The sequence below is a fragment of the Filicampus tigris genome, chromosome 5 (genome assembly GCF_054856515.1).
Source record: "Filicampus tigris isolate MCC_2025a chromosome 5, RoL_Ftig_1.0, whole genome shotgun sequence".
Taxonomy (NCBI): Eukaryota; Metazoa; Chordata; class Actinopteri; order Syngnathiformes; family Syngnathidae; genus Filicampus; species Filicampus tigris.
In genome coordinates, this window is record NC_141221.1 from 26,682,171 (window position 1) to 26,706,419 (window position 24,249).

Here is a 24,249-nt window from a genome sequence, read left to right on the forward strand (position 1 = left end):
CCTCGTATGTTTAGCGGCCGAACGCTAATAGCTGCCTCGACACCTACAGTGATGCTAGCCCCGGGAGATAGCAGGAGATAGCTGTCAGCCTGTCTGCCTATGGAGTCTGACAAAAAATTTGCATTGCTGTGTCACTACAACCAATTGCCACCAAAATTCAGATGTAAATTCCAACGAAAGTAAGAATGTGCATATGGTGGCGATTAGTTACCATTTTCAAACACTAGGTTACAACAGAAGGTGACAAACCAAGCCAGGAAACAATATTACAATGCCTGCGTCCTCACTTCACTGACTTAGTCTGGCTGATGTGTCAATCAAGAAGTGTCTTCCCGATTGACGTGACGTCTTCCCGTTGATTTAGTTATTAAATTATGAATTGATCATATTTTTACCCTTAATTTTATATTGTGATATATATCGCTATTGTGACGGCATGCAATTAATGTTGTGATGCGAATTCTGGGCCTTATTGCCCAGCCCTATTTTAAAGTCCAGACATATACAAAGGGCTGGACTGATAATTCAATATCAATATGTATCACGATTGACACGTGATCGATACCAATAGAAAAATCCACTTATCACACATACTGGGCCACCGAATCCCCTTATCCCCTCAGTTCTGCATCTTGGGAGACTTATCTATCATGTATCTTAATAACCACACAAATACTATACTGTTCACAGTACTGGCTATCATCAAGAAAACAATCTTCCTAAATTGGAAAACAAGAAATCAACTTAACATTACCCACTGGAAAAACCTGTTAATAGACCACATATCAACAGAAAAGATCACAGCTTTTCTCAATGACAACATACTCTCCTTCAACCCATTAAAGGAGAAACCCATTAAACGCATAAAGGCGTTTCTACCACAAGGGCCAGGAGCGCTGTTGCATCTTTCTACCCTTAAAGCCGGGAAAACGTATACGTCATTTTCTTTTTTTTTACCTAATTCTCGGTCTCTTAACCAATGAAATGCATCAGAATATACACGTCACGATGTCGTGAGCTCGCGGCGGATATTCCGGAATTCTTTTGAGTCATAATGGCGAATGCCATTGATTGCAAGAGCTCTGAAATTAGGAACGGCAGTGATATAGATGACGTGCTGGTTAATGTTTATAGACAATAACAATATGTATGGTAATTAGAGGATGGTAATTACCACTTGATCTTTAAAAATTAAAAATACTGCTTTCTTGAACCGACACTTTATTTTTACATCTTTGATTGAAATAGTAAAGATTGATAAACTCTGGGCTGTGTGAAAGCCACATATCTAAGCTCTCAAATTCTTTTGGAATTATGTTTTTGTCTGCTACATGGGCTGAGATCTTAATTATTTTGTAGGTGTTGAATTTCTGGGAAAACGACCTTAGGTTTTGGGGAGCCGTTGAGCCAGGCGCTTTAGGCCTTAATGGGTTGACAAAACTTGGTCCACTTTCACCCACAAACTCATATCTGCAGTTACCTGACTTCCGATTCACACCAAATCTATTATCTCATGAATAAAGCACAGACCTTAATAATTACACAGGAAAACACTGCACATCTTCACTTGTCCACACATAATTACACACACACACGCACACAAATAGAAGAAATCTAAGAGCAACACATTATTATGATTATTACTATTGTGGCAGTTAAAAGGAGCGCACACGACTGACTATAAACACGTCTTTATTCCTCGACTGCCAAAAAGAGAATGAACACAATCCAATATTGAGTCCAAAACATTCATACAAACACGCCCCGAACTGTATACCTGCTGGGTGAGGGACATGGTCCGAAAGTCCGCCACACTATCTTGGTTTTTATACCTTCTCTCCCCGCCTGCTCTTGTCCAGTCACAGTTTGTCAAACTTTTCCTATTTGTTTTATTTTTTATTTTTCTCTTCTTATTTGTTTTCTTCTTCTCAGTATTATTATATCATTATTGTTATTATTTTATTAATAATACAATTCTGAATATCTGTCTGTAGGGTTGAATGAGCTTTGGAGGTTCTTTAAGAGCTTCTCACGTATCTGTACCTGAATAAAAGTAAAGTTGCCCTCCGAAGAGGGGGGTTGGGCGAAGGAAAAAAAAAAAAGAATGAAAATGCCTTTGATAAAACGTTCGATAGAAAACAATTAGAAAACAAAGCCGATCGCGGCATGGTGCGTGAAGAAGGCAGCGCACATCCACCTCCAAACACGAAGAAATTAAACCAACGAAGAAGAAGCCTCTAAACCACGAAGAAGAAGCATTTAAACCAACGAAGAAGAAGAAGCTAACCTAACGGAGCATGCGTGCCGGTGTCAGCACCATATGTGTCGGGCTGCAAAATTGTCTCGGGTCCTTTGGTGGCCTGCGTGCGTGCTGATGACGTCACAGTTTATAATGTATTTCTATAATATATTTATTTGTCTCTATGTTTGTCCAGGGGCAAGGCCATGCCAGGCCCACCCAGATTTACAGACTGCCCACCCAGTGAGATTCATGAAAAAATATATACTTTTACATTTTTATGACATTGTGTTTTTTTTAAATTGAATATCAAGAATGGCATAATTGTGGTTGTCTAAGGAAGATCTGAACTTCATATTATTCGGTTTGTCATTCTATTTGAATATACGATGTGTCGGGACAGGAGGATTGTGCGAAGTGAAAGGAATATTGACCCGCCCATTAGCCACCTTCTGGCTCCGCCCCTATGTTTGTCACTCCCCTAGTTGTTGTGTTTGTATGTTATGTTACTAAATAAAAAATAAATAGTTGTTGTGTTTGTATGTTATGTTACTAAATAAAAAATAAAATAAAGTACATTATTGCCACTTTTGCGAGGATCGTCCTCCGGTGGCCTACGTGCCCACTGATGACGTCACGTCAATTCGTGGCTTTGGGAATCGGATTGTGGTTCGTGGTTATTTGGAAGGAAAACACGTTTTATTAAGAAGTACTTCACATTATATGCATAGAATCTTGCAGCCCGAGTCAACCAAACAAACAAAATCGTTGCCAGTTCGGCAGGAGAAACGCAAACATTTCATTAAACAGGTAGCGGCTTCTTCTCAGGGCATAAGCGGAAGTGATGTAGGAGCTGCCTCGCCAATGTGGCACGAAGCAATTTTGTATTATTTTTTTAATTTAGTAACACAGAATATAAAAATATAACAGCTATGGGTAACAAACATTGTGGCAAATAATTATATATTGTAGAAATACTTTATAGAGTGTGACATCATCAGCATCTGGCACCCACACTGGCCTAGTGGTCATGCGCCATACTCACATCAAGCGGCGTAACTTCGTTCAAATAAATGATCAGTCGACTCAGTGCAGCTCTTAAAATAAAATGATATTATAAATACTAACTCCATTCAACACCTCCGATTGAGACGTGGTGTACAAGTAAAGGAGTCCCTGTCTTTGACATGCTAGCGCCAGTGTTAGCCATATCTGACCCTCGGCATAGCACTCAAGTGAAAAACAAGCAAGTAAACTATGAATGGACTATGGCAATAATGAGAAAAAGATCAAGTAGTCCTAAGACGGTTGGTCAATGATAATGTATGCACTGCAAGAGAGCTTTAGCTCACTTACATTGTATGAACATTGAATGAGGCTAATGTATGTGTATCAACAATATTGTTTTGCGGTAGCACCTAATGCAAATAAGCATTTACGGGAGGCGCTGGTGGAGGACAAACTGCACATTACACTACATAACGATGTACACAAAAACAGTTCAGGTTTGAAACTAAATCAATAATTATCAATATTGACTGATATGAAATACTTAAGATTGTGATAGTTTTTCAGACATATTGCCCAGCCAGACTAAGCACATTGTTTAAAACTGAGTTTATTTAATCTTTATACTCACCAATTTATTTCACTCTTTCATAGTTACATTGACCGCTTTAAGTATTGTGTTAAAATAAAATAACCTAAATTAATTTTTTCTCTGTCATTATTTATAATAGTTAAAAAAAAAAATTCAATATATATCGATATCGACCAATATGAAACACTTATATCCTGATATACTTTTCAGTCATATCGCCCAGCCCTACGTATCTGCACATGTATACAATACATTGTAGTCTTTTCAAAATAAAAGTGCACCCCACTTAGCTCACAACCAGGTTTGGGGAGTAATGTACCAGCATTATAGGATACCATCTTTTTTAACTGTATTTGTTACAGATTACAGAAACATTTGTTAAAAAATGGGATTATTGTGCCGGATTACAATTTCAATTGAGACAATGAGGCCATCAGCGTGTTTGTTTATTTAAGAGCAACAAGTGGGTAAAATGTCATAGTACGTATAGCTCACTGGGCCGCCCAGCTCTGCGCATGCAGTCTTGCTGGGACTGGTATATTATCAGGGGGAGGCGAGGGAACTGGCTAAATCATGTTCTCCACACACACACGGCCAGTTTTAAAACAACCCAGGGAAAGGAGGAACCGGTGACCGGTGACCACTATTAACTGTTTAGAATGTAGACACTAAATGACTGATTTATGTTGAATAACATTTATAAAAGAAAAGTGTGAGCTGTCAGAGTAGTCCTCAGTCCTACAGCGTCCTGCTACCGTGGAGCTAGTTGCTAGAGGGCTGCACCTAACTTACTGTAAATTTCATCTTGCGTCAAAAATCATCAATCTATGTGAAGTGTTGCCTTCAGGGACAGTTTGAAAACAGCTAGCTTCATGCAAATAAGCAATTTCACATCGCCATCAAACTATCTATCCATCCATCTGCAGCACCATGAACAAGTGGTTGGCATGACTGCTACGGCCAAGAAAATTTGAGGCCTTGTCTACACGTAGCCGGGGTTTTTTAATAACCGTATATATTAGATTTGATTAGCTCCCCTTGGGACTTGCCTGTTCTGCGTGACGTCATCCTAATTTGCATGTTGTGCAGATTCGTGCTCTCACAAAAGTGATTCGTCCTCAGCCGACAATTTGTACGTAGTGAAGATTCGTAGTCGTAGAAGCGAGAGTTGTATTCACAAAACAATGGCACTCAGTTTTTATTCGTACTCACAAGAAAAGTCAAACCCTCACAATTTTGATTCGTACTCACAAAAAAAATTCAAACCCTCACAATTTTGATTTGTACTTACAAATTATTACTATTACGGATACGAATCTTTAATCACGGATATGCCTTTTACTATTACGGATACGAATCTTGAAATCACGGATATGCCTTTTTGACAGCGATCTTACTTCATAAACCGACAAGAGGTAAGAATTGCTTTTAAACCTTTCACAGAGAAGCAGTGGTGGGTTGCGGACAAATAAGTAAGCAAAAAGCACATCTAGAATGGCTATAACCAACGCAGCGCCGCAACAATCCATCCGCAAGTGACGTTGGAGCAATTTGTCGCACAGTGACGAGGTAAATCTCCGGGTGTAACCATCCACACCAAAACGCGGCTCAGGAGATATCCGGAGATATCCGCAAATCTCCACTGCGGCCAGAGTTTTGCGTTTTCACTGAAAAAAATCCATGTGGATGTGTGGGTGTGTGGATGATAGGCTAACCACAGGCTTATATCCGGCGTTTTCAAAAAACCCGGTTAGCTGTAGACAAGGCCTGATATTTACAATTGGGATTTTGGGTGCTCTAGTTTCCTTCTTCATCCCAAAACCATGCATAATGATTAATATTCATAGGAGCAAAAAGTCCAAACAAATATCTATTGTAGTGATATGTTTTTGTTTTTTTGTCTTCAGTAGCATATTTGGTATAGGAGTTGTGTAGAAGTAACTAAAAGTACCATAGACAAGTTATATTATTTTAAAAATATGGTACTTGGGATTACATTACTAACTACATTTTTAACAAGTAACTACCAACTGTATCGGATTACATTTTTAAAGTAACCCTCCCAACCCTGCTCACAACAGTATGCGTTTCAGTCAGTAATTAGAACTAAAAGGGTTTAGCAGATTCCTGCAAAGAGTCAGCCTATGCGGCTCTGTGTGTCTTTTCTGTTGGCTGTGAAATGATTGTGGTGCCTCGACTGTGTCTGTGAACCAGTTACCATGGGAGGACATTGTGCTGCTAGACATGGTGGACTTTAGCCAAGCAGCAAGCATCTTCATGACATTTTTTGCATTGACATCATTTCATTTTGACATCATTTTCACAACACAAGTACCTTGTGTAGCTAGACACATTCACACATCACAGAGTGACAAGTCCAGTTTGATCAGGACCTTCTCAGCCGCTGCTTTACAGCCCTTTGACAACTGCGTCCTCCAGCACAGGAAATTTTACAGGGAAGCCATTTCTAATTGACATACCAAGTTCAGTCTTTTGCAGCTGCCTGTGAACTCACCTTCCTCCCAAATTCAATCTCAAATTGAGGATGTTTATGGTGTGTTGAATATCACACAGGCTTGATAAAAGCATAGCTGGCACCTCACCAGCATTACTGTAGCAATTCCCCCTGACAACTTCGAAATATGGTTGATGCACATCCTGACGTTTCCTTTCCTTCCCTTGCAGCTCCTGTGGCAGCTAATTCAGCCTTGGGTTGTGCCAGGACACAGCTATCGGAAACCTCAGAAAGCAGCTTCACTGTCATGTAGCCTGTAGCTCATGGATCAAGTGGAGGCTGTAAATACTTTCCTGGGTTACACGGAGGTCAGCAGAGCAGGCCATTATTGCTTCAAGAGCAACATCCCACTGACCCTGGTCACCGTTCCCATAGTGCTCGCTGCCACCTCCCCCATGTGACCTCCGCAGCTCACACAAAAACAAAAACCACAAACACGAAGCTGGATGGCGGACGCTAAACACAATTTCCAAGGTATTATTTACTCACCTTATAATTATTTTCAGCTCATTTTCAACTGACTTGGACCATGCCGTTGCATTTTTAGTAAAATCTGAATCATTACAGACAACACTAATATGTTTTAATCAATAAATCATATTGGCAATTTAAAGTAAACATTGACTTAAGATAAATTAAATATTCTTGCAGCAGTACTTCATCAAAATACTGTAAGGGTGGTTCACAGCAACACCATAAGAAATTGCAAAAGAAAACAACGATTTACACTACCATATGAATTGCATTTTAAGCTTGCAGTATTTGATGGTTAAATAATCAAAATGTTCATATTTAAAAAAAAAAAAAAGAAGTCACCTAATTACCTGGAGTAATGAATACTGGTAAGTAAATGTATTGTTATTTTGATTACGTCATCCTCTGACCCTTCTATGGTGACTAAAGGTGTGTTGCCTGGAAACAGCTGTTGGAAAGAGGAAGCCGTTCATCCCCATCCTGTGTCCCCTGTGCTAATACTTAATTTCCCCAACTCATTTCAATGCCACAAACAATTTATTTTCACGTGCATATAAGAGTACATCAGAAGATCATGCATGCGTACTAGATGTGAAATATGTTTTACGCTTTTCTATTTGAAATTAGGGAAATAATACAGGTATAATCTGCTTCAAACATCGATTAAATTATCAGGTAAATTCTGTTTAAGGTACAGTATAACACTTGAGTGAACAGCCTTTTGTACAGAATTAAAAAAAAGAATAGGCTAAATAAACAACAGAAAGGAAATTTAAAAATTTTTGAATGCTGTATACTTATATTGATGATGAAAATGAAGCAGTTGTGTCATTCTTATGACCTGTTTATTTAGATGAATATTCATAAATGTAAATTGTTTTGTATGTCATTGCATCATATTTTGTTCTGTTGCACATTACTTTGGTCTGCCTATACATATGTCTTATGCAAAGTTACTCTTTGCATTACTTTATTAATTTTATTTCTTAATTGTTTTTTCTGTACTTTTGTCCAAAAATACATGCAAAATAAGAATTTAACTGCTTGGTGTAACCACATTAATCAGCGTGTATATGGCACTAAAGCCAATACCCATGATTTCTTGAATTGCTCTGTGACAGCTATTTGACCACATTAATCAAAACTGAGTGGTTCAATTGCTCTCACCATCTGTCATGGAGCGTGCTGTGAGATGAATCACTTGGCAGTGTTTGAAATGCTAATGGGCCTGGCTAAGACTTATTTTGAAGTGGGGGGAAATTACATGGGTGGAGTTCTAAAACTTTCTCCTTTTGGTTTTCATCTGATTGATAGATGGAAATGTATTTGAAGGAATTATTAACAAAAAACGTAAAGTAAATAAATACTTAAAAGTATTTAAAGATAATGTAACAATACCGCATAATGTCTCAATAGCTACTGTATGTGTACAGTAGATGAACTTTTCTTTGTCAATTTGCATTAAGATATGGTTTCATTGACATTTGACATTAATACAAAGGTTTCATATACATAATCAGGGCTGGAGAATCTAGGCAAAATGCTCACAAATGCAGGATTTTTTTCAGTGTATGTGGGTAAAAAAAAAGTGCATGTTTTTATGCTCACTCCATATAAGAAGTCTTTTTACACTGCTTTAGTCAGTCTCCTCCTCCTGCACGTTCTCCTGTTGCAAGGAGGGAACGTCGTTTCCTTATCTATGGTTGCGTACCGATCTGACCTCCAAGCGTGTTCTGTTCCAGTCAGATCGTTCAGAAACTCAGACCGTTTTCGGTTTTTCAGAGTGCCCCGGAGCGCGCTCTGGCCGCTCCAACTAGAGACAAGTCAGGCAGTACAGAATGGATACAGTTCAAGCACATATATAAAAACACTTATTTTTGTCCAAAACACTTATGTCCATTTTTGTCATTTTTCTTATTTTTTCATGAATGGTGTTTCTCTGTGTTACAGACATCGAATTAATGTGATGAATTCAAGGAATTTTCCCCTCCTCAAATCTCAAGAATACAAAGATACAAAGACTTTTTGGTTGTTGCGCCAACACAATCCCACATGAAATGGCATTAAATACAATCCCTGAGATCCCAGGTTAGCTCAGTCCAAAGACCTGTGAAAATAACAAAATAAATATGATAACGAGACAAGGGTAATGCTAACGTTTTCAAAGATGCAAGACATCAACGTTGTGGATGTAGCATAATGAAAATGCATTCAATGCAATGGGAGGCCGGAGCCGGGATCAAACCCACAACCTCTGAACTGTGAGACGGACGTGCTAACCAGTCGACCACCATGCCGTTATTCCTTGAATTGTTCAAAACTAAACTTTAAATATAACTATACATATAAATGACTAGGTTTTCACAAATTGGGATAAATGTGCCGTTGAGTATTATGTTTCGTGTGTATGTGTTTCCACAGAGTTTGTGAGCAAATATCCGTTATTTGAAGGGCAATTACTCCCGAAGTTGATGCCGAGTGCTGGAATCGTAAAAAAAAAAAAAAAATGTCAGCATCAGTCTGCTGCCATTGTAGGATGTGATACTTCACAAGAACTGTGTGTTCTCCAAATAATGTTCCATATTAACTTTACGTGTTTACTGTAATCCACAGGAATATTTCTCTGATTACCAGAATGCTTCTGGTTACCTTGCTTGGAGATTGAAAACTGTTGAGCACAACTCTCCTCAAGAGGTCAATATAAGGTCAATATATCCCAGAGCTGGGCAGTCTTTCCCTGGGCCAGACCGGTCGGACCCTGCGGCCCGGCCGGATGCCCATTTTTGGGGCGGAGGGGTGGGGGGTGACAAATTTTTTTGAAATGGCTGTACTAAGCATGGCCGGAAGTGGATTTTAGTCCGGCCCACTAATCGGCCCTCATGCGTGTGACGTGCTCACGAGGCGGCCAAATTTCATCTCAGCCTACTCGGTGAAAGGCTTATTTTTAGGCTTCTTTCAAAACAAAATGTATCCGGGAGGAAAATCAAGCTGCGCGCAGCACTCAAGTATGACACTGGCACATCATGCACTTTCCTACTTCCGGAAATACGCCACATTTACAATCACCTACTCACAGGTTCATTCATGTTGTAAAATGAAAATATATCACCAAATAGTGATGGGCATGACAACGTTTAAAGAGGAACTCGACCCAAACATTTTTCAAGAATACTGTATGGTCTATGTAGGCCCACTAGTTGAAACATTCTTATTAATATTGCTTTGGTGGAATATGAGTTAAGCAGCAAAATCCACCACTTTTTAGCCATCTCAGGGGGCGGCCATTTTGTCACTTCTGTCGACTGAAAACGACATCCCAAATGGGCTCAGGTAAAGAACAATCATGGTTCAGCTTCAGAAAAGAGATGAGCCGTGATTGGTCGTTACCTGAGCAGTTGTGATGTCATTTTCAGTCGAAAGACGTGACAAAATGGCCGCCCCCAGAGATGGCTAAAAATGGGTGGTTTAACTCTTAATCCACAAACGCAATCTTTATCAGAATGCCTTGTTTCAACTAGTGGGCCTGCATGGAACACATTCTTGAAAAAAATATGTTTGGGTTAGGTTAAGTGAACTGAATCGTTATCATCAGTTCATCAAAAATAACCGTTCAAAAGATTCGTTCACCGAATTGTCCCCCAAACCTACACGCCACCTACCCCCGGGCACAAGTACAACAAATAAAATTAAAATAAATACTTTTGTGCTCACCCTGATGTTGCAGTAATTGTAATTTGTGCGTTTGTATTATTATTGTTATTAATTCTATCAAAAACGTTGCAGCTGTAATATATGAACGAGAATGGCAGGACACATCGTTCACTCACTGAATCGCTTGCGAACGGGAAGTTACCTCACTGATTCCTTCGTGAACGGCAATAGCACGGCAGTATGTTAAGTAAAATCCCTCTTTCATCTGACGATAGCTGATGATTGGTTGTTCGCAAAGATTGACGACATGTGCGTGGCTGTGCTCGAAAGAACTGAGAAAGGAACGCATCACTTGAGGAAGTGACCATTCACTCACGTTCACTGAAAAGATTCGATCTTTTTTTAACAAATCGTTCGCAACCGACCCAACACCAGTACCATATCGAATCAAATGATAATCCCACTGAACTGAATTGAATAGAATATTCCACTTTAAAATAAACCATCTTTGAATGGTATTGCACCCATGTATTTAGATATGTATTGAATTGTCTTTTATTAGAGAGATGCACACCCCTAATGTGTGTAGGTCGATAGATAGACAACTCTGTCCAAAGCTGATGATTTTGAATGGGGTTATATATTTTTTTTAAATACTTGATTACAAAGAGAAGGCTGTCAAACCGAAAAGCGTAGGAAACCCGTACATGATGTATCACATCTGCATGAATGGCCTCCACCCCGGCCCCTCCACCCAGCTTCTGCACGAGCCCCTCCTCTACTGTACTCCTCCTGGCTCATCATTCAAGCATCTCGGCGGGAGAGGGGGGGTTGCATCCTGTCACTGCCCCACCCACTGCCAGCCGTCCCCTTCACCCTACCCCAAGGGACAGGACTGATCCTAGAGCCAACTTCTTTACACCAAGCCAAAGCAGGAGCTGACAAAGCACTTTCTTTCAGCCTATCTGCCCCACCATGCCAGCCTGCAAACCCCCCAGGGCCAAACATATGCAAGCCTCCTCTCCAGCCTGCCTTTCTGCTTTGTCTTCTCCTTCCAGTCAACTTAATTACATTAAAACTTGCACACTTCATCGAGCAGGAAGGTGGAGTGAAATTCCTTCTCAATTCAAATATCAATAAAAATTGAATTTGTCCTTCAAATGTGGCTCAGTGTAGGAGCTGCAACAGAAGGTAGGTGGGGTTGGGGGGGTTAAGCTGCTTTGTTTGGAAAACAATGTGAGGTAAGAGAAAAGCTTAAATACTCAACAATTCTGCACTTCTCCGTCCAGCAAGTGACAGGTTAACCAGCTGGACTTTAACATATGAAGCAATAAGGGAAATATTATCAGTAGACAACCATCTGAAAATTGATCAAGTGGTCAAAATGTCAGGAAAACAGTACCACTTGAAAAAGTCAATCAGTTAATCAAGAAATTAACTCAGTTAAGATCTTGACATCATTTCATTATTAAATGGGGACAAATTATAGATTTTAAATTCAAAATGTAGCTTCTGAACCACCATAGGACATTATCAAAAACAATATACACAATAATATGAGGTTGTTTGTTCTAGTTAGTCACCAAATGGTAAATAAATTCTACATAGATTGGTCAGATGATGATTTAAAAAAAAATGTATGTTTGCAAAAATTTTAATTTACATTATTTAGAACGGAATGTTTGAATACAGTTTTCAATTGTTCTTATTTTATTATTCTCAGTCCCAAAATATCAATTTCTATCGGTTGGTTACACAATTACATGTAGCTCATCCAGCAGTGTTACACAAATAAATTATGATTATTGAGTTTTCATTATTGTTAGAATTATCATGTTTCAATACTTTTGAGCATGATTATTTGCATTCATCTGCAAGCCTTGTGTATTTAATTGGGGTAACTTCAGTTGATTGTTCTTCTCCAATCAAACAATAGACACAAATCAAACAAACCTCACAATTAGTGTCCACATCCGTCATGAGGATTTGAGGAATTTTAATCTGGGAAATGTCAATAAATCATCAGTCACCCGCGCGTGGGCTACGATATGAACTGGCGCCTAACACAGACAATAGTGGTAGGCTCAGTTAGAATTAATGTGGGCCCGGGGCTCATCTCTGAGCAGGGCCACTGTGGACTGGGGACTTTACGGGTCCCGGAAGCACAGCTGACTTCAAAAGGGATGCTCAAAGAAAATGGTCATCTTCGAATTCTCACCGTCTTCATTTGGGTCTTTTTCCATTTTATGGAGCGCGTGCAACACCGGATTTGGGGACTAATGGCGTCAGTGTTTCTTCCAAGTTCAAAAGTTCACCTTTTACGATCACCCCGCGCCTGACTGACCACCACCAAATAAAAACATTCCGACCTCTGTTCCTAACACGAACACGCGCGCGCGCACGCACACTCACAGACATACACACTCACACACACTTCAAGGGACAGGAAAGCCAAGTCACAGAGATACACCTAAACATTCATCGCCACTCATTAAAACAAAAAACACGCCCACGTAAGAAACATAAGACAACAAGTGGAGAATCCGGCCGGACATTGAATTACAGAAATACCATTTTTAAGTTGACTAGAGTGAACACTGGTTTGTGTCACAGGTAGTATCGTGGTCAGCTCACCCGTGACAAGATGGCATGGTTTACTCAGATGTGTAAAGTGACAGTTATTGTGTTCCGCCGTTACTGTTTGCCTACCGTTAACCGGCTTTGCGTTGTTTCTCTCCGGGTAGTCGAACCCATTCGTCCTCTTCTCTATCTCCATCCTCCTACAGGGACTGATGCCAAGTCAGCCCCACGTCCTTCTTGTTTCTTTGACCGCCACCCCCAAATGGATGTCAACGAGTGATGAAAAGAGGCTCCCCGATACAAGTGGCTGAAGTGAGCGTGCACATAGAGGTTAAGGGCTTTCCTCAGCCTGGATCTCACCCTGCTCGCTGCTGTGTTCCATGCTTCACTGCTGCCAGGCAGTCTGGAAGCACACGATCACACACACCCCGAGCGTGGTGCGTTCGGAGCCTGTGGGAACTTTGACTTCACGACTTTGCTTGTCAATTTACTGTTTTGTTTTGTTTTGTTTTGTTTTGTTTTGTTTTGTTTTGTTTTGTTTTGTTTTGTTTTGTTTTGTTTTGTTTTGTTTTGTTTTCGGGGTGGGGGCAAGTAACGTTTGTTTTTTGGGAAATACTGATCCTTCAGTCAATATCAGATAAACAACATTTCACAGATAATCTGTAAAAACGTCTGTTTTGCACGTTTTGTTCCTTTATTGTAAGGTCACTGATAGTGTAGTGGTACACACGCCTGAGTTGTGTGCGGGCAGCGTGGGATCGATTCCCGCTCAGTGATGGTGTCTGTGTGTACCCTGCGACTGGCTGGCGACCAGTTCGGGGTGTAGTCTACCTTCGCCCGTTGATGGCTGGGATAGGCTCCAGCACCTCCCCGCGACCCTGTATAGGATAAGCGGTTTGGAAGATGACACATGACACATGTTCCTTTATTGTATTCATTTTCCTGTTTAATGCAAAGGAATTCTGATTAGCTATACCAAAATATTCCCCTGTTGTTTCTCGCCATACTTGTTCACATTATAAGCATAGGCCTATATGCTTTCTTGTTTCTAACATGTTTTCAGATGAGGTGAAAATTCCAGAGCTGGGCATTCCGTCCCGGGGGCAGAATTTTCCGTCCCTCTGTCCTGGATGGACGATCATTATTGGGACGGAGGACGGGTGACAGCAAGTTTTTTAAAAAGGGACGGACTAAGCATGGGCCGAGGTGGATTTTAGTCCGTCCAACTAATCGTCCTTCATGCGTGTGACGTGGTTACGAGGCAGCCAAAGTTCATCTCAACCTACTTGGTGAAATGGGCAAACGACAAAAATTGGCTCGGAATGCTTCATACGCGCCACTAGTTAACCAACCCAGCATGTACTTGTTTTGAGAAAGCCCCGGCGGGAACGCTGTGCACTGCACACGTTCGTTCTGCACGAAGGGGAGAAGAAAAGGAAAGAGAACAAGAATAAGATGAAGAAAAAGAAGGAGAAGAAGAAGGAGCGCTGGCGTTCGACCGCGGGAAATTTAAAACCTGAATGCCGTAGCCGCTTCATTCGTGCACATCGGAGAGGGGAGGGGCTCTGCTTAGTAATAGACGACGACTGGCAAAACAAAAAAAAGATTTCGACATCGCAATCAAGTGGCTGTGCTTAAACCGATGCAAACAATATTGCCGTCTTGGTAAATTTCAACAGCTGTAAAAAAACTGAAGAAAGAAAGTAATAACATACCAGGTATAACAAGCTCCTCGCTCACGGTTCTCCTAGCCTGGTCTCTTTTTTCTTGTCCCTGTAGTGGTAGCTGGTCGTGTCATATATCTCGGGATGTCCACAAACCACAACGATAATCCCACACATGAACCACAGACTGTACAGGACAATGTGTGTGACGTAGTATTCTCCAATGCTGATTGGCTGTCGCAAGGCGAAGACGGAACAAGGTTGGTTTTAGCCGCACCGGATATATGAATGGGCGGATTTTCAGTGCTTCAGAGCACGTATTTGCACATATGCACACACAGTTGCCAATATCTAAAATAGAATTTTTGTCATACATCTCGTTAGGAAGTGCATGGTCCTATGGGGGCCCCCGAGTAGCACTGATGAATAATTGTGGCCCCCTACAGCATTTATGTTGCTCATCCCTGGTCTATATACAGCAGAAGTGTCCAAAGTTTTTAGAGGGACAGATATGGTGAGGTGCAAATGTGTGGAGGCTGACCATTCAGCTTCAAGTTGCTTAAATTTTTCACAGCATTTGTTCCTGGTCATCTTGTCGTAATTTGCATGTTTCGTCTGGAAGTGACTCTTGATATTGTATTTCTTGAAACCAGCCCCAGTCTCTTAGCGAACTCGGCAGACAGTTGTTTTGTACTTGTTTTGTACTAAAAAAATATGACAATTTCCACTTGTCCTGGAAGCAACGGCCCTCTCGATCAACTTTATTCCTCTTCGCTACAGTCTCTACTATAGAAATGGGCTGGAAAGGGCCGCACAAAAGGTCATGCAGCAAGGTGTTCACTCTGACACCAAACAAGTGGTGTTTTCGGAGAGGCAGAGCGCACTTGGAGTGTACAGTAAGTATTTTCTAGTAAGGAATCATATTTACATTGTCCAATCTTTCCTTATAAAGGAATTTCCTTATGTGGGAAACGACCATGGTACATGTCCTGTATGAACGTGCAAGTATGTTAACAAAATACATGTGTAACAAGTTAACAACACAAGCAATATAATGCAAAAAATATTTTCCCAAAACATTTTATTAAACTAAATCTGCACTATAAAGTACAGGTATATGAACAAAAATACAGTACAGTATAACAAACATGGTCCAAATACTGTTGAAAAAATACTGTAACACCAATGCAGTACAGTACTGTAATTAACTACAGTAAACTGTACTGTATTTTAATGTTGATTTTTCTCAGACTTGGGAAAAAATGAGTCTATTTTGAGTTGTTGTGTTGGCTTCATTCTTTGTTGTTTGAAAATGTTTGTGTCACGGATGGAACAGGAATTGGACCCAAAAGCAGACAGGAGACAAAAATAGAAAAATAAAATTCTTTATATGCAAAAATTCAAAGTAAGGCATAGCAGGGAATGGAAGGCAAAACGTCCTGACAACATGTAAGTGAGTAACTCCATTTTACATACCAGAATAACACGCCCAACCCTTTGTGACCACATAAAGGACAAAGCGACTAGCAACATAAAAGGGGGAATGACCAAAACCCATACACAGTATCATAACCCAGACACAGTATCATAACAGTTCCCCCCCGCCCCCAAGGGGCACCACCTGGTGCCTTTCCTGGCTTGTGAGGCATCTCACGGTAGAAGTCCCGGAGAAGGGGAGAGGATGCGGGACGTAGAGATCCAAGAACGTTCCTCGGGACCGTAACGCTCCCAGTCAACTAAATACTGAAAACCCCGACCACGGCGACGCACATCTAAAATCTTGCTAACGGTGTATTCCGGGTGACCCCCAATGTGTAGTGGCGGAGGAGGGGGCTCGGAATTTGGACTGAGTGGGCAAGAGGAGACCGGCTTCAGGAGAGAGACATGAAAAGTGGGGTGGACCTGGAGGGAGGCAGGGAGCTTTAGGCGGACGGCGGATGAGCTAATGACTCTCTCAATTTCAAAAGGCCCAATGAACCTGGGGGCAAGCTTACGGGAATCAGTCTGGAGGGGAAGGTCACGGGCAGACAGCCAAACCTTCTGTCCCGGTCGATAGTCTGGGGCAGGAGACCGATGTCTATTGGCCAGGTGACGGTGGCGCTGGGCTGTGCAGGACAGGGCAGCTCTGGCATGTCTCCATACGGCATGACATCGGCGGAGGTGGGCACGGACAGAGGGAACAGCGACCCCTTGCTCCTGGGAAGGGAATAGTGGGGGGTGATACCCATGAGCTACCATGAATGGAGACTTGCCTGTGCATGAGGAAGTGAGGGATTGTGGGCATACTCGACCCATGGAAGGTGTAGGCTCCAGGAGGGCCGAGACACAATGAAGGGCTGATTCCAGGTCCTGATTGACTCTCTCTGACTGTCCATTGGTCTGAGGGTGGTAACCAGAAGACAGGCTAGAGGAGGCCCCAAGAGCTCTGCAGAAAGCCTGGGATGTGAACTGGGGACCCCGGTCAGAAACAATGTCATTGGGGATGCCATGAAGCTTGAAGACGTGGTTCACTAAGATGTCTGCAGTCTCAAGGGCAGAGGGAAGTTTGGGCAGTGGAATGAAGTGAACCATCTTGGAGAATCGGTCAACTACGGTCAATATGACCGTGTTTCCATTGGAGGGTGGCAGACCAGAGACGAAATGGACAGGTGGAACCAGGGACGGCTGGGGATGGGCAGAGGTTGAAGGAGACCCATGGGGCGATGGTGAGAGGACTTCCCTCGAGAGCAGACGAAATAAGCCGCGACAAAGTCCCTGACATCTTGGACCATTCGGGGCCACCAGAAGTGTTGCCACAGAAACTGGAGAGTTCGATTCACCGCAGAATGACAAGCAAGCTTGGAGGAATGTCCCCATTGCAGGACTTGAGAGCGGACGGAATCTGGGACGAAGAGCCATCCTCAGGGCCTGAGCCAGGATCTGGTTGCTGTCGTTGGGCCTCCATGACCGCCCGCTCGATATCCCACACTGATGAAGCATGAAGAGGGGAGAAGGGTCTCCGGAACTTGCCTGTCTGAAGGTGGATCATGCATACAAGAGAGAGCATCGGGTTTAACATTACGGAAGCCTGGACGATAGAATATAGAGAAATTAAAGCGTGCTAGGAACAAGGCCCAACGAGCCTGCCGAGAATTCAGGCGCTTGGCAGATTGCAGATACGGGAGATTCTTGAAAGGGGGTCTTAGCTCCCTCCAGCCAATGTCCCAACTCCTGAAATGCAGCCACCACAGCCAACAATTCACGGTTACTAACATCATAGTTTATCTCGGTGGGGGACAACTTGCGTGAAAAAAATGCACAAGAGTGAACCTTTTGATCTCTGGAACTTCGCTGGGAGAGTACGGCCCCAAACCCCAAAGTTAGAAACATCCACTTCGACGATGAACTGGAGAGCAGGATCCGGATGGATGAGGGCTGGGACAGAGGTGAACAGTTGTTTGAGGCATTTGAATGCCGCATCAGCTTTGGGGTTCCATGCAAATGGAGAGGCTGTTGAGGTGAGTTGGGTGAGGGGTGCAGCGAACCTTACTGTAGTAAACTCCTGTAAAAGTTTGCGAATCCCAGGAACTGTTGGAGCTGTTTGCGTGAAGAAGGGACTTTCCAATTTGACACTGCCTCAATCTGGCCTAACCTGACCCTGGCCGAGAATGTATCTGAGAAAACTAATAGAAGGGACCCCGAACTCACATTTTTCCGCTTTGACAAAAAGTTTGTTTTCAAGGAGGCGCTGAAGAACTAATCTAACCTGCTGGACATGTTCTTCTGGGGTTCGAGAGAAAATCAAAATGTCATCGAGATAAACATACACAAACTGATTAAGCATATCACAAAGAATGTCATTAATGAGTGCTTGAAAAACGGCCGGAGCATTAGTGAGACCAAAAGGCATCACCAAATATTCAAAATGGCCAAGGGCTGTCTTAAACGCTGTTTTCAAACTCATCTCCCTCCCGGATTCGCACAAAATGATAAGCGTTGCAACGGTCTAGTTTGGTGAAAATGATGGCTTGATTGAGAGGCTCAAAGGAGGGGTTAATGAGCGGAAGCGGGTACTTATTCTTAATAGTGATGCCATTTAAATTTCTAAAGTCGATGCATGGGCGAAGGGTCTTGTCTTTTTTGTCCACAAAGAAAAATCCAGCCCCAAGGGGAGATGAGGAAGGACGTATAATACAGGCAGCCACGGACTCACTGATGTACTTCTCCATGGCCTCCCTCTCGGGGCGTGACAGATTGTAAAGTCTACTAGAAGGTAGGGGGGCTCCTAGGAGTAAGTCAATGGCACAGTCACATGGTCGGTGAGGAGGAAGGGAAAGCGCCCGAGACTTTCTAAACACCTCCCCCAAGTCATGATATTCAGAGGGATCCAAAGAAAGATCGGGAGGAGAAGGATGAGATGTTGGGGACGCAGAACGCAAACAATGAGCATGACAGAAAGTGCTCCAACTAACTATGGATGAGGAAACCCAGTCTATGTGCGGGTTATGAAGTCTTAACCAAGGTAGTCCCAGAACTACAGTGGCAGAAGGAGAAGGGATGACCAAAAACCTGATGTGCTCCTGATGGTTACCCAAAATCGTGAGAGAGAGTGAAACAGTCTGGTGTGTAACAGTCTCTAGGGGGCGTCCATCGATGGCACTTACTGGTCGGGGCGAGTCCAAAAGGCACAAGGAGATTTTAGCATTAGCAACAAACTCTTTGACAATAAAATTGTCATCTGCCCCTGAATCTACCATCACCTGAAGGGAGACCGAGTTGTTGGGGGAGGAGACAGTGGCAGTCAATTTAATCTGGTTCGAAGATTCACTTGAGATCTTAGTGTCACTCATCCTCAGTCTTCGTTCTGTGGTAGCAAGAGGACCCTTGGGTAAGAGTGGGCACTGGTTGATGAAGTGCCCGGACCTTTCACAATAGATGCAAAGACCATGCGCAACCCGCCGGGTGCGTCCCTCCTGTTAGAGGCGGGTTCTGCCAAGTTGCATGGGTTCTTCCCCGATGAAAGCAAGTGTCTCTGGGCTCGTGAAAGGCTGGGTGACCAGTCGAGGAGCGGCGGCAGGTGAATAGAAAGGGCGCGCAGGTCTCGCTAAGGATATTAGCTGCTCAAGAGACTCTGGCTCATCCCGAGTAGACAGCTGATCTTGAAGCTCCTCGGACAATACACATACAAAAGCTGGTTTTTGTTCAGCCTCATTCCATCCATTTTCAGAGGCTAAAATCCTGAACTCAATGGCATAATCTGCAGCTGACTGTGAGCCCTGCTGTAATGACATCAGTCGTTTGCCTGCTGACTGATTAATGAAGGGCTGATCAAAGACTCTGTGCATCTCCTCAGAAAAAGAAGCAAATGCTTCCAGTGTCTCTGACTTTGACTCCCCCAAGGAATGGGCCCACTGCCCTGCTCTTCCCTGAAGCAAGTTAACCACATAGGCCAACTTGGCGCAATTGTCTGAATATGCGCTAGGTTGTCGCTCAAAAACTAAGGAACATTTCAACAGGAATTGGCCACAAGCTCCTACCTCTCCTGAGTAATGTTCAGGTAAGGGAAGGTTAGGTTCCCGGTGAGAAGACACTGCAGTAGTCGGCGAGTCGATCGCTCCCAACCTCCCTGGTTGGAGGTGTGAGGCTGAGCCAGAGTAGGTGATGAAATCCTTAGTTGAGCGCTGGATGTCAACTGAGAGGCCATTGAGTTGACGGTTGTGGAAAGGTTTCTGAATAGAGTCCATAACCTCCCTCAGGAGGGTATCATGTGTGCCGAGCAGAGCACCCTGTGCCCTCAAGGCTTATTGGAATGCGTCATTTGAGTCTGCTGAGTCCATGACTGGTCAGAACGTACTGTCACGGATGGAGCAGGAATTGGACCCAAAAGCAGACAGGAGACAAAAATGGAAAAATAAAATTCTTTATATGCAAAAATTCAGAGTAAGGCATAGCAGGGCATTGAAAGCAAAACGTTCTGACGACTCCAGCTTACATACTGGAATAACACGCCCAACCCTTTGTGACCACATAAGGGACAAAGCAACTAGCAACATAAAAGAGGGAATGACCCAAATCCATACACAGTATCATAACCCAGACACAGTATCATAACAGTTTGTCTGCATAATACAGTTTTGTTGCTAATTGCAAGTAACTGTCCCGTTGATCATCACTGATATCTGGTGATTCTTGTGCAAGCAAAAGGACACGTTCATTTACGCCACTGTACTTCGTCCGTCAAGCCGCAAACAATTTCCTCTGAGCAGGCAAATTGCCGGAATCGTACTGAGCCAGAATCGATTCATTGTTTTTCAAAGTCTCGTAAATTTGAGTTTTTCGGACTCCAAGTGTCTCCTGGATGTTTTTTACTTTGTGTCCAGCTTCGCTTAATCGGATGCATTTCACTCTCTCTTCCACTGTCATTACCGTTCTTCTTCGTTTGGATCTACAGATGAAAATGTACCGGTAAATGAATACATTTTAAATCTTTCGCAATTTCAGTAAAACACATGCCAAAGAAGTAACTTACATGTCGCCGTTTTGGATCCGATGATGGTGGAGAGGTCAAAGTTTTTCCTTAGTATCGAGCAGGAACTGCTTGAGTTTGTGCTACTGCAGGCTTCGCTATGGTTTTCCGGATACAGCACGAGAACTTCCATTGTAGGGAATTGATCGTTAATGAAATATAGAACTAGAAAATTTAATGCATACGTTTTTTTTCCGAGTGAGGGAATTTCCGTTTGATCCGATGATGGCGGAGCGGTCAAAGTTTTCCGTAGAATAGAAAAGGGACTGCTTGAGTTTGCACTACTGCGGGCTTCGCTATGGGTTACAGGTTCCGGATACTGGAACTTCCGTTGTAAGGAATCAATTGTTAATGTAGTATAGTAGAAGAAAAATTAATGCATACGTTGTTTTTCAGAGTGAGGGAGTTTCCGTTTGACAAAAGTCCGTAGGTGGGAATACTTCCTGTATTTCCAATAGCACCCAAGAGGGTAGCCACAGGTCTACTGCCATCTGGTGGTGAAATATAAAACAGCTTTTGTTTTTTTTTGTATGTACATGGGCCGCATTTGGAGGAGGCATGAGGGCTTTCGGGACAAACACCATTCTAGTCTGCGATTGATCTCTTTGCAGGAAATGCCACATTTATAGTACTGACAAGTTCATGCGTATTTTAAAGTGTCTACGTTCAACAAGAATCGCATTGCATCACAACCCATAACTGACCTGTGCAATATGGAATCGATTTGTAATGCCACCCCAGGTAGCAAAATTCATCCGGCTTATATTTGGGCCACATGCTTGTGTTTCTTTCTTTCTTTCTGGCCCAGTATACAGCTGGTTCCACAGGCCGAGTCTGGCGTATATACAGTATGACTTAAGGTTAACATTGATGGGCCTGACATGGCCCAGTGTGTTTATAACAATAGAAAAGGGATCTGGTCCACTTTTGGTCCACATACTGTCTTATTTTACGTATAATAATTTGACCCACCTCTGGCCCAGACATTACATACCGGTGGCAAATGAGAAATCTCCTGCTGGCCCAGCTCCGGGCCCACACACTATACACTGATCTCTATACACTGATGATTATAAATTTGTGTTGCTGGCCCAAACCTGGCCCATGCACCGCATGAAAGGCTGTGGAGTTGTCATGGAGATCTTGAGTCCCATCCGTGTCTTTTTTCATCAGTATTTCTGAAATGCTGAAACATAACACTCCAGGTTTCTGTTAAAAACATAGATACAATCATCTTGTTGGTAGTCTGACTTTGTTACAGTTGTTGGATGGAGAAAAAAAATGTTATAAGATGGCGAGTGACCCCTGTTTTTAATGTTAATTAAATACCCTAAGCATCAAGTTTCAGTATTTCGGAAACAACAATGAAAAATGCAAAATTACATATGGTTCTGTTCAAATTAAAAGCATACGTGAACGCACTACAGTATACTCAATTAACTTTCAATCACCAAGGTGATTAACTTATTACTCAAAACAACAACAATTAGAGTTAAACAAATAACCCATTGCAAACATACAAAATTCCAGACTTGAACCCCTACTTTAAACTGTCTCAGCTATCTTGAATCGCCGCTTTCTTCCCCCTTGTCTGTCTGCTGCCATCTGCAACCATCTCTTCATGTAGCTCTCAATTTCATGTTGGGAGGCTATTGTTGTGAGAGGGTTCTTTCTGACAGCAGCTGATATGGACAAACATTTTTTTTAAAAAAGGAACATTTTGTTAGTACAAGACAAATACAATTTGCCAAATTTACAACCCTAATTCCATTAAAGGTGAGAGGTCGTGTAGAATGTAAATAAAGACAGAATGCAATAATTTGCAAATCCTATTCAAGCTACATTCACTTGAATACATTCCAAAGACAAGATAGTTCATGTTCAAACTGATGACTGTTATTGTTGTTTTGCAAATATTCTCTTATTTTGAATTTGATGTCTGCAACACATTCTGAAAAAGCTGGGATGGGGCAACAAAAGATTGGGAGGGTTGAGGAATGCTAAAAAACAAAACAAACCATAACAAAAAAAACACCTGTTTTGAACATTCAACATGTGAACAGGTTAATTGAAAACGTGGGTGTCATGATTGAGTCTAAAAGCGGCATCGCCGAAAGGCTCAGTTGTTCACAAGCAAAGAAAGAGTGAGCTTCATCACTGTGAACAACTGCTTGAACAAACAGGACAATAGATAAAGAACAGTGTTTCACAACATACAATTTCAAAGAATTGAATGATTTCATCATTTTACAGTTGATAATAACAAAGCTTCAGAGAATCTGGAGCTGGAATTTTTCTAAACATAAGCAGCAAGACCAAAAACCAACATTGAATGCCCATGAACTTTGATCCCTCCAATGGCAATCCATTAAAAACTGGCATCATTGTGTGAATGTTGCCCAGCTGGCTCAGAAACACTTCAGAAAACAATTGTCAGTTAAAACAGTTTGTCACTACATCTACAGATGCAAGTTCAAACTCTGCCATGCGAAAGCTACAACATTTTAGCTACAACTTGTATCTGTTGATGACAAAAGAACAATAACGTTCATCAGTTTGAACATGAAATATCTTGTCTTTGTACTGTATTGAATTGAATATAGCTTGGAAAGAATTGGCAAATGATTGCATTCTGTTTTGATTTACATTTTATACTAACAACTTCAATGGAACTGGGATTGTATATGACACAGCAGAAATTTGAATAGATTGAAAAAAATCTGCATATTTACCAGACATCCTATAATTGGAGGGGAGCCATTGATGTTTTCCCATTAACGGTACTCCTCTCCAATTAGTCTCCGTTGCCAGGCTGTTTGAGATCGTTTGTTTCATTAGACGCCAAACTGTGTCTTTGACATCACATCCCCCAATAAGACTCAGGTGGTTTATCTGAAAGGAACAAATAGTTTTTTGGGGCGTCTGTAGTAACCCCCAAATAGGCCAAAATTGGATGTTAGAACTTTTATAGAGGGGCAAACCATCAACATTCAACTGCAGTCTAAACACATGTCCACCTGG

General features: G+C 42.1%; 2 protein-coding genes across 2 annotated transcripts in view; both read right to left on the bottom strand.

The window, feature by feature from the left end:
- Positions 1–13,433, bottom strand: part of LOC147147954 (uncharacterized) — a 49,527-nt gene extending 36,094 nt beyond the window's left edge. The window contains exon 1 of the mRNA XM_086032024.1: positions 13,189–13,433. Coding sequence (XP_085888150.1) covers positions 13,189–13,255 — 67 coding nt within the window. The 5' untranslated portion in view covers positions 13,256–13,433. The remainder of the gene's footprint in view (positions 1–13,188) is intronic.
- A 2,808-nt stretch (positions 13,434–16,241) lies between these two features.
- Positions 16,242–20,665, bottom strand: LOC147147955 (uncharacterized). Its single transcript, XM_086030845.1, has 2 exons — positions 20,240–20,665; positions 16,242–17,736 (listed from the first exon to the last, which is right to left on the bottom strand). The coding sequence occupies exons 1-2, from the start codon at positions 20,404–20,406 to the stop codon at positions 16,374–16,376; spliced, it is 1,530 nt and encodes a 509-aa protein (XP_085886971.1). The 5' UTR covers positions 20,407–20,665; the 3' UTR covers positions 16,242–16,373.
- Between the last annotated feature and the right edge of the window lie 3,584 nt (positions 20,666–24,249).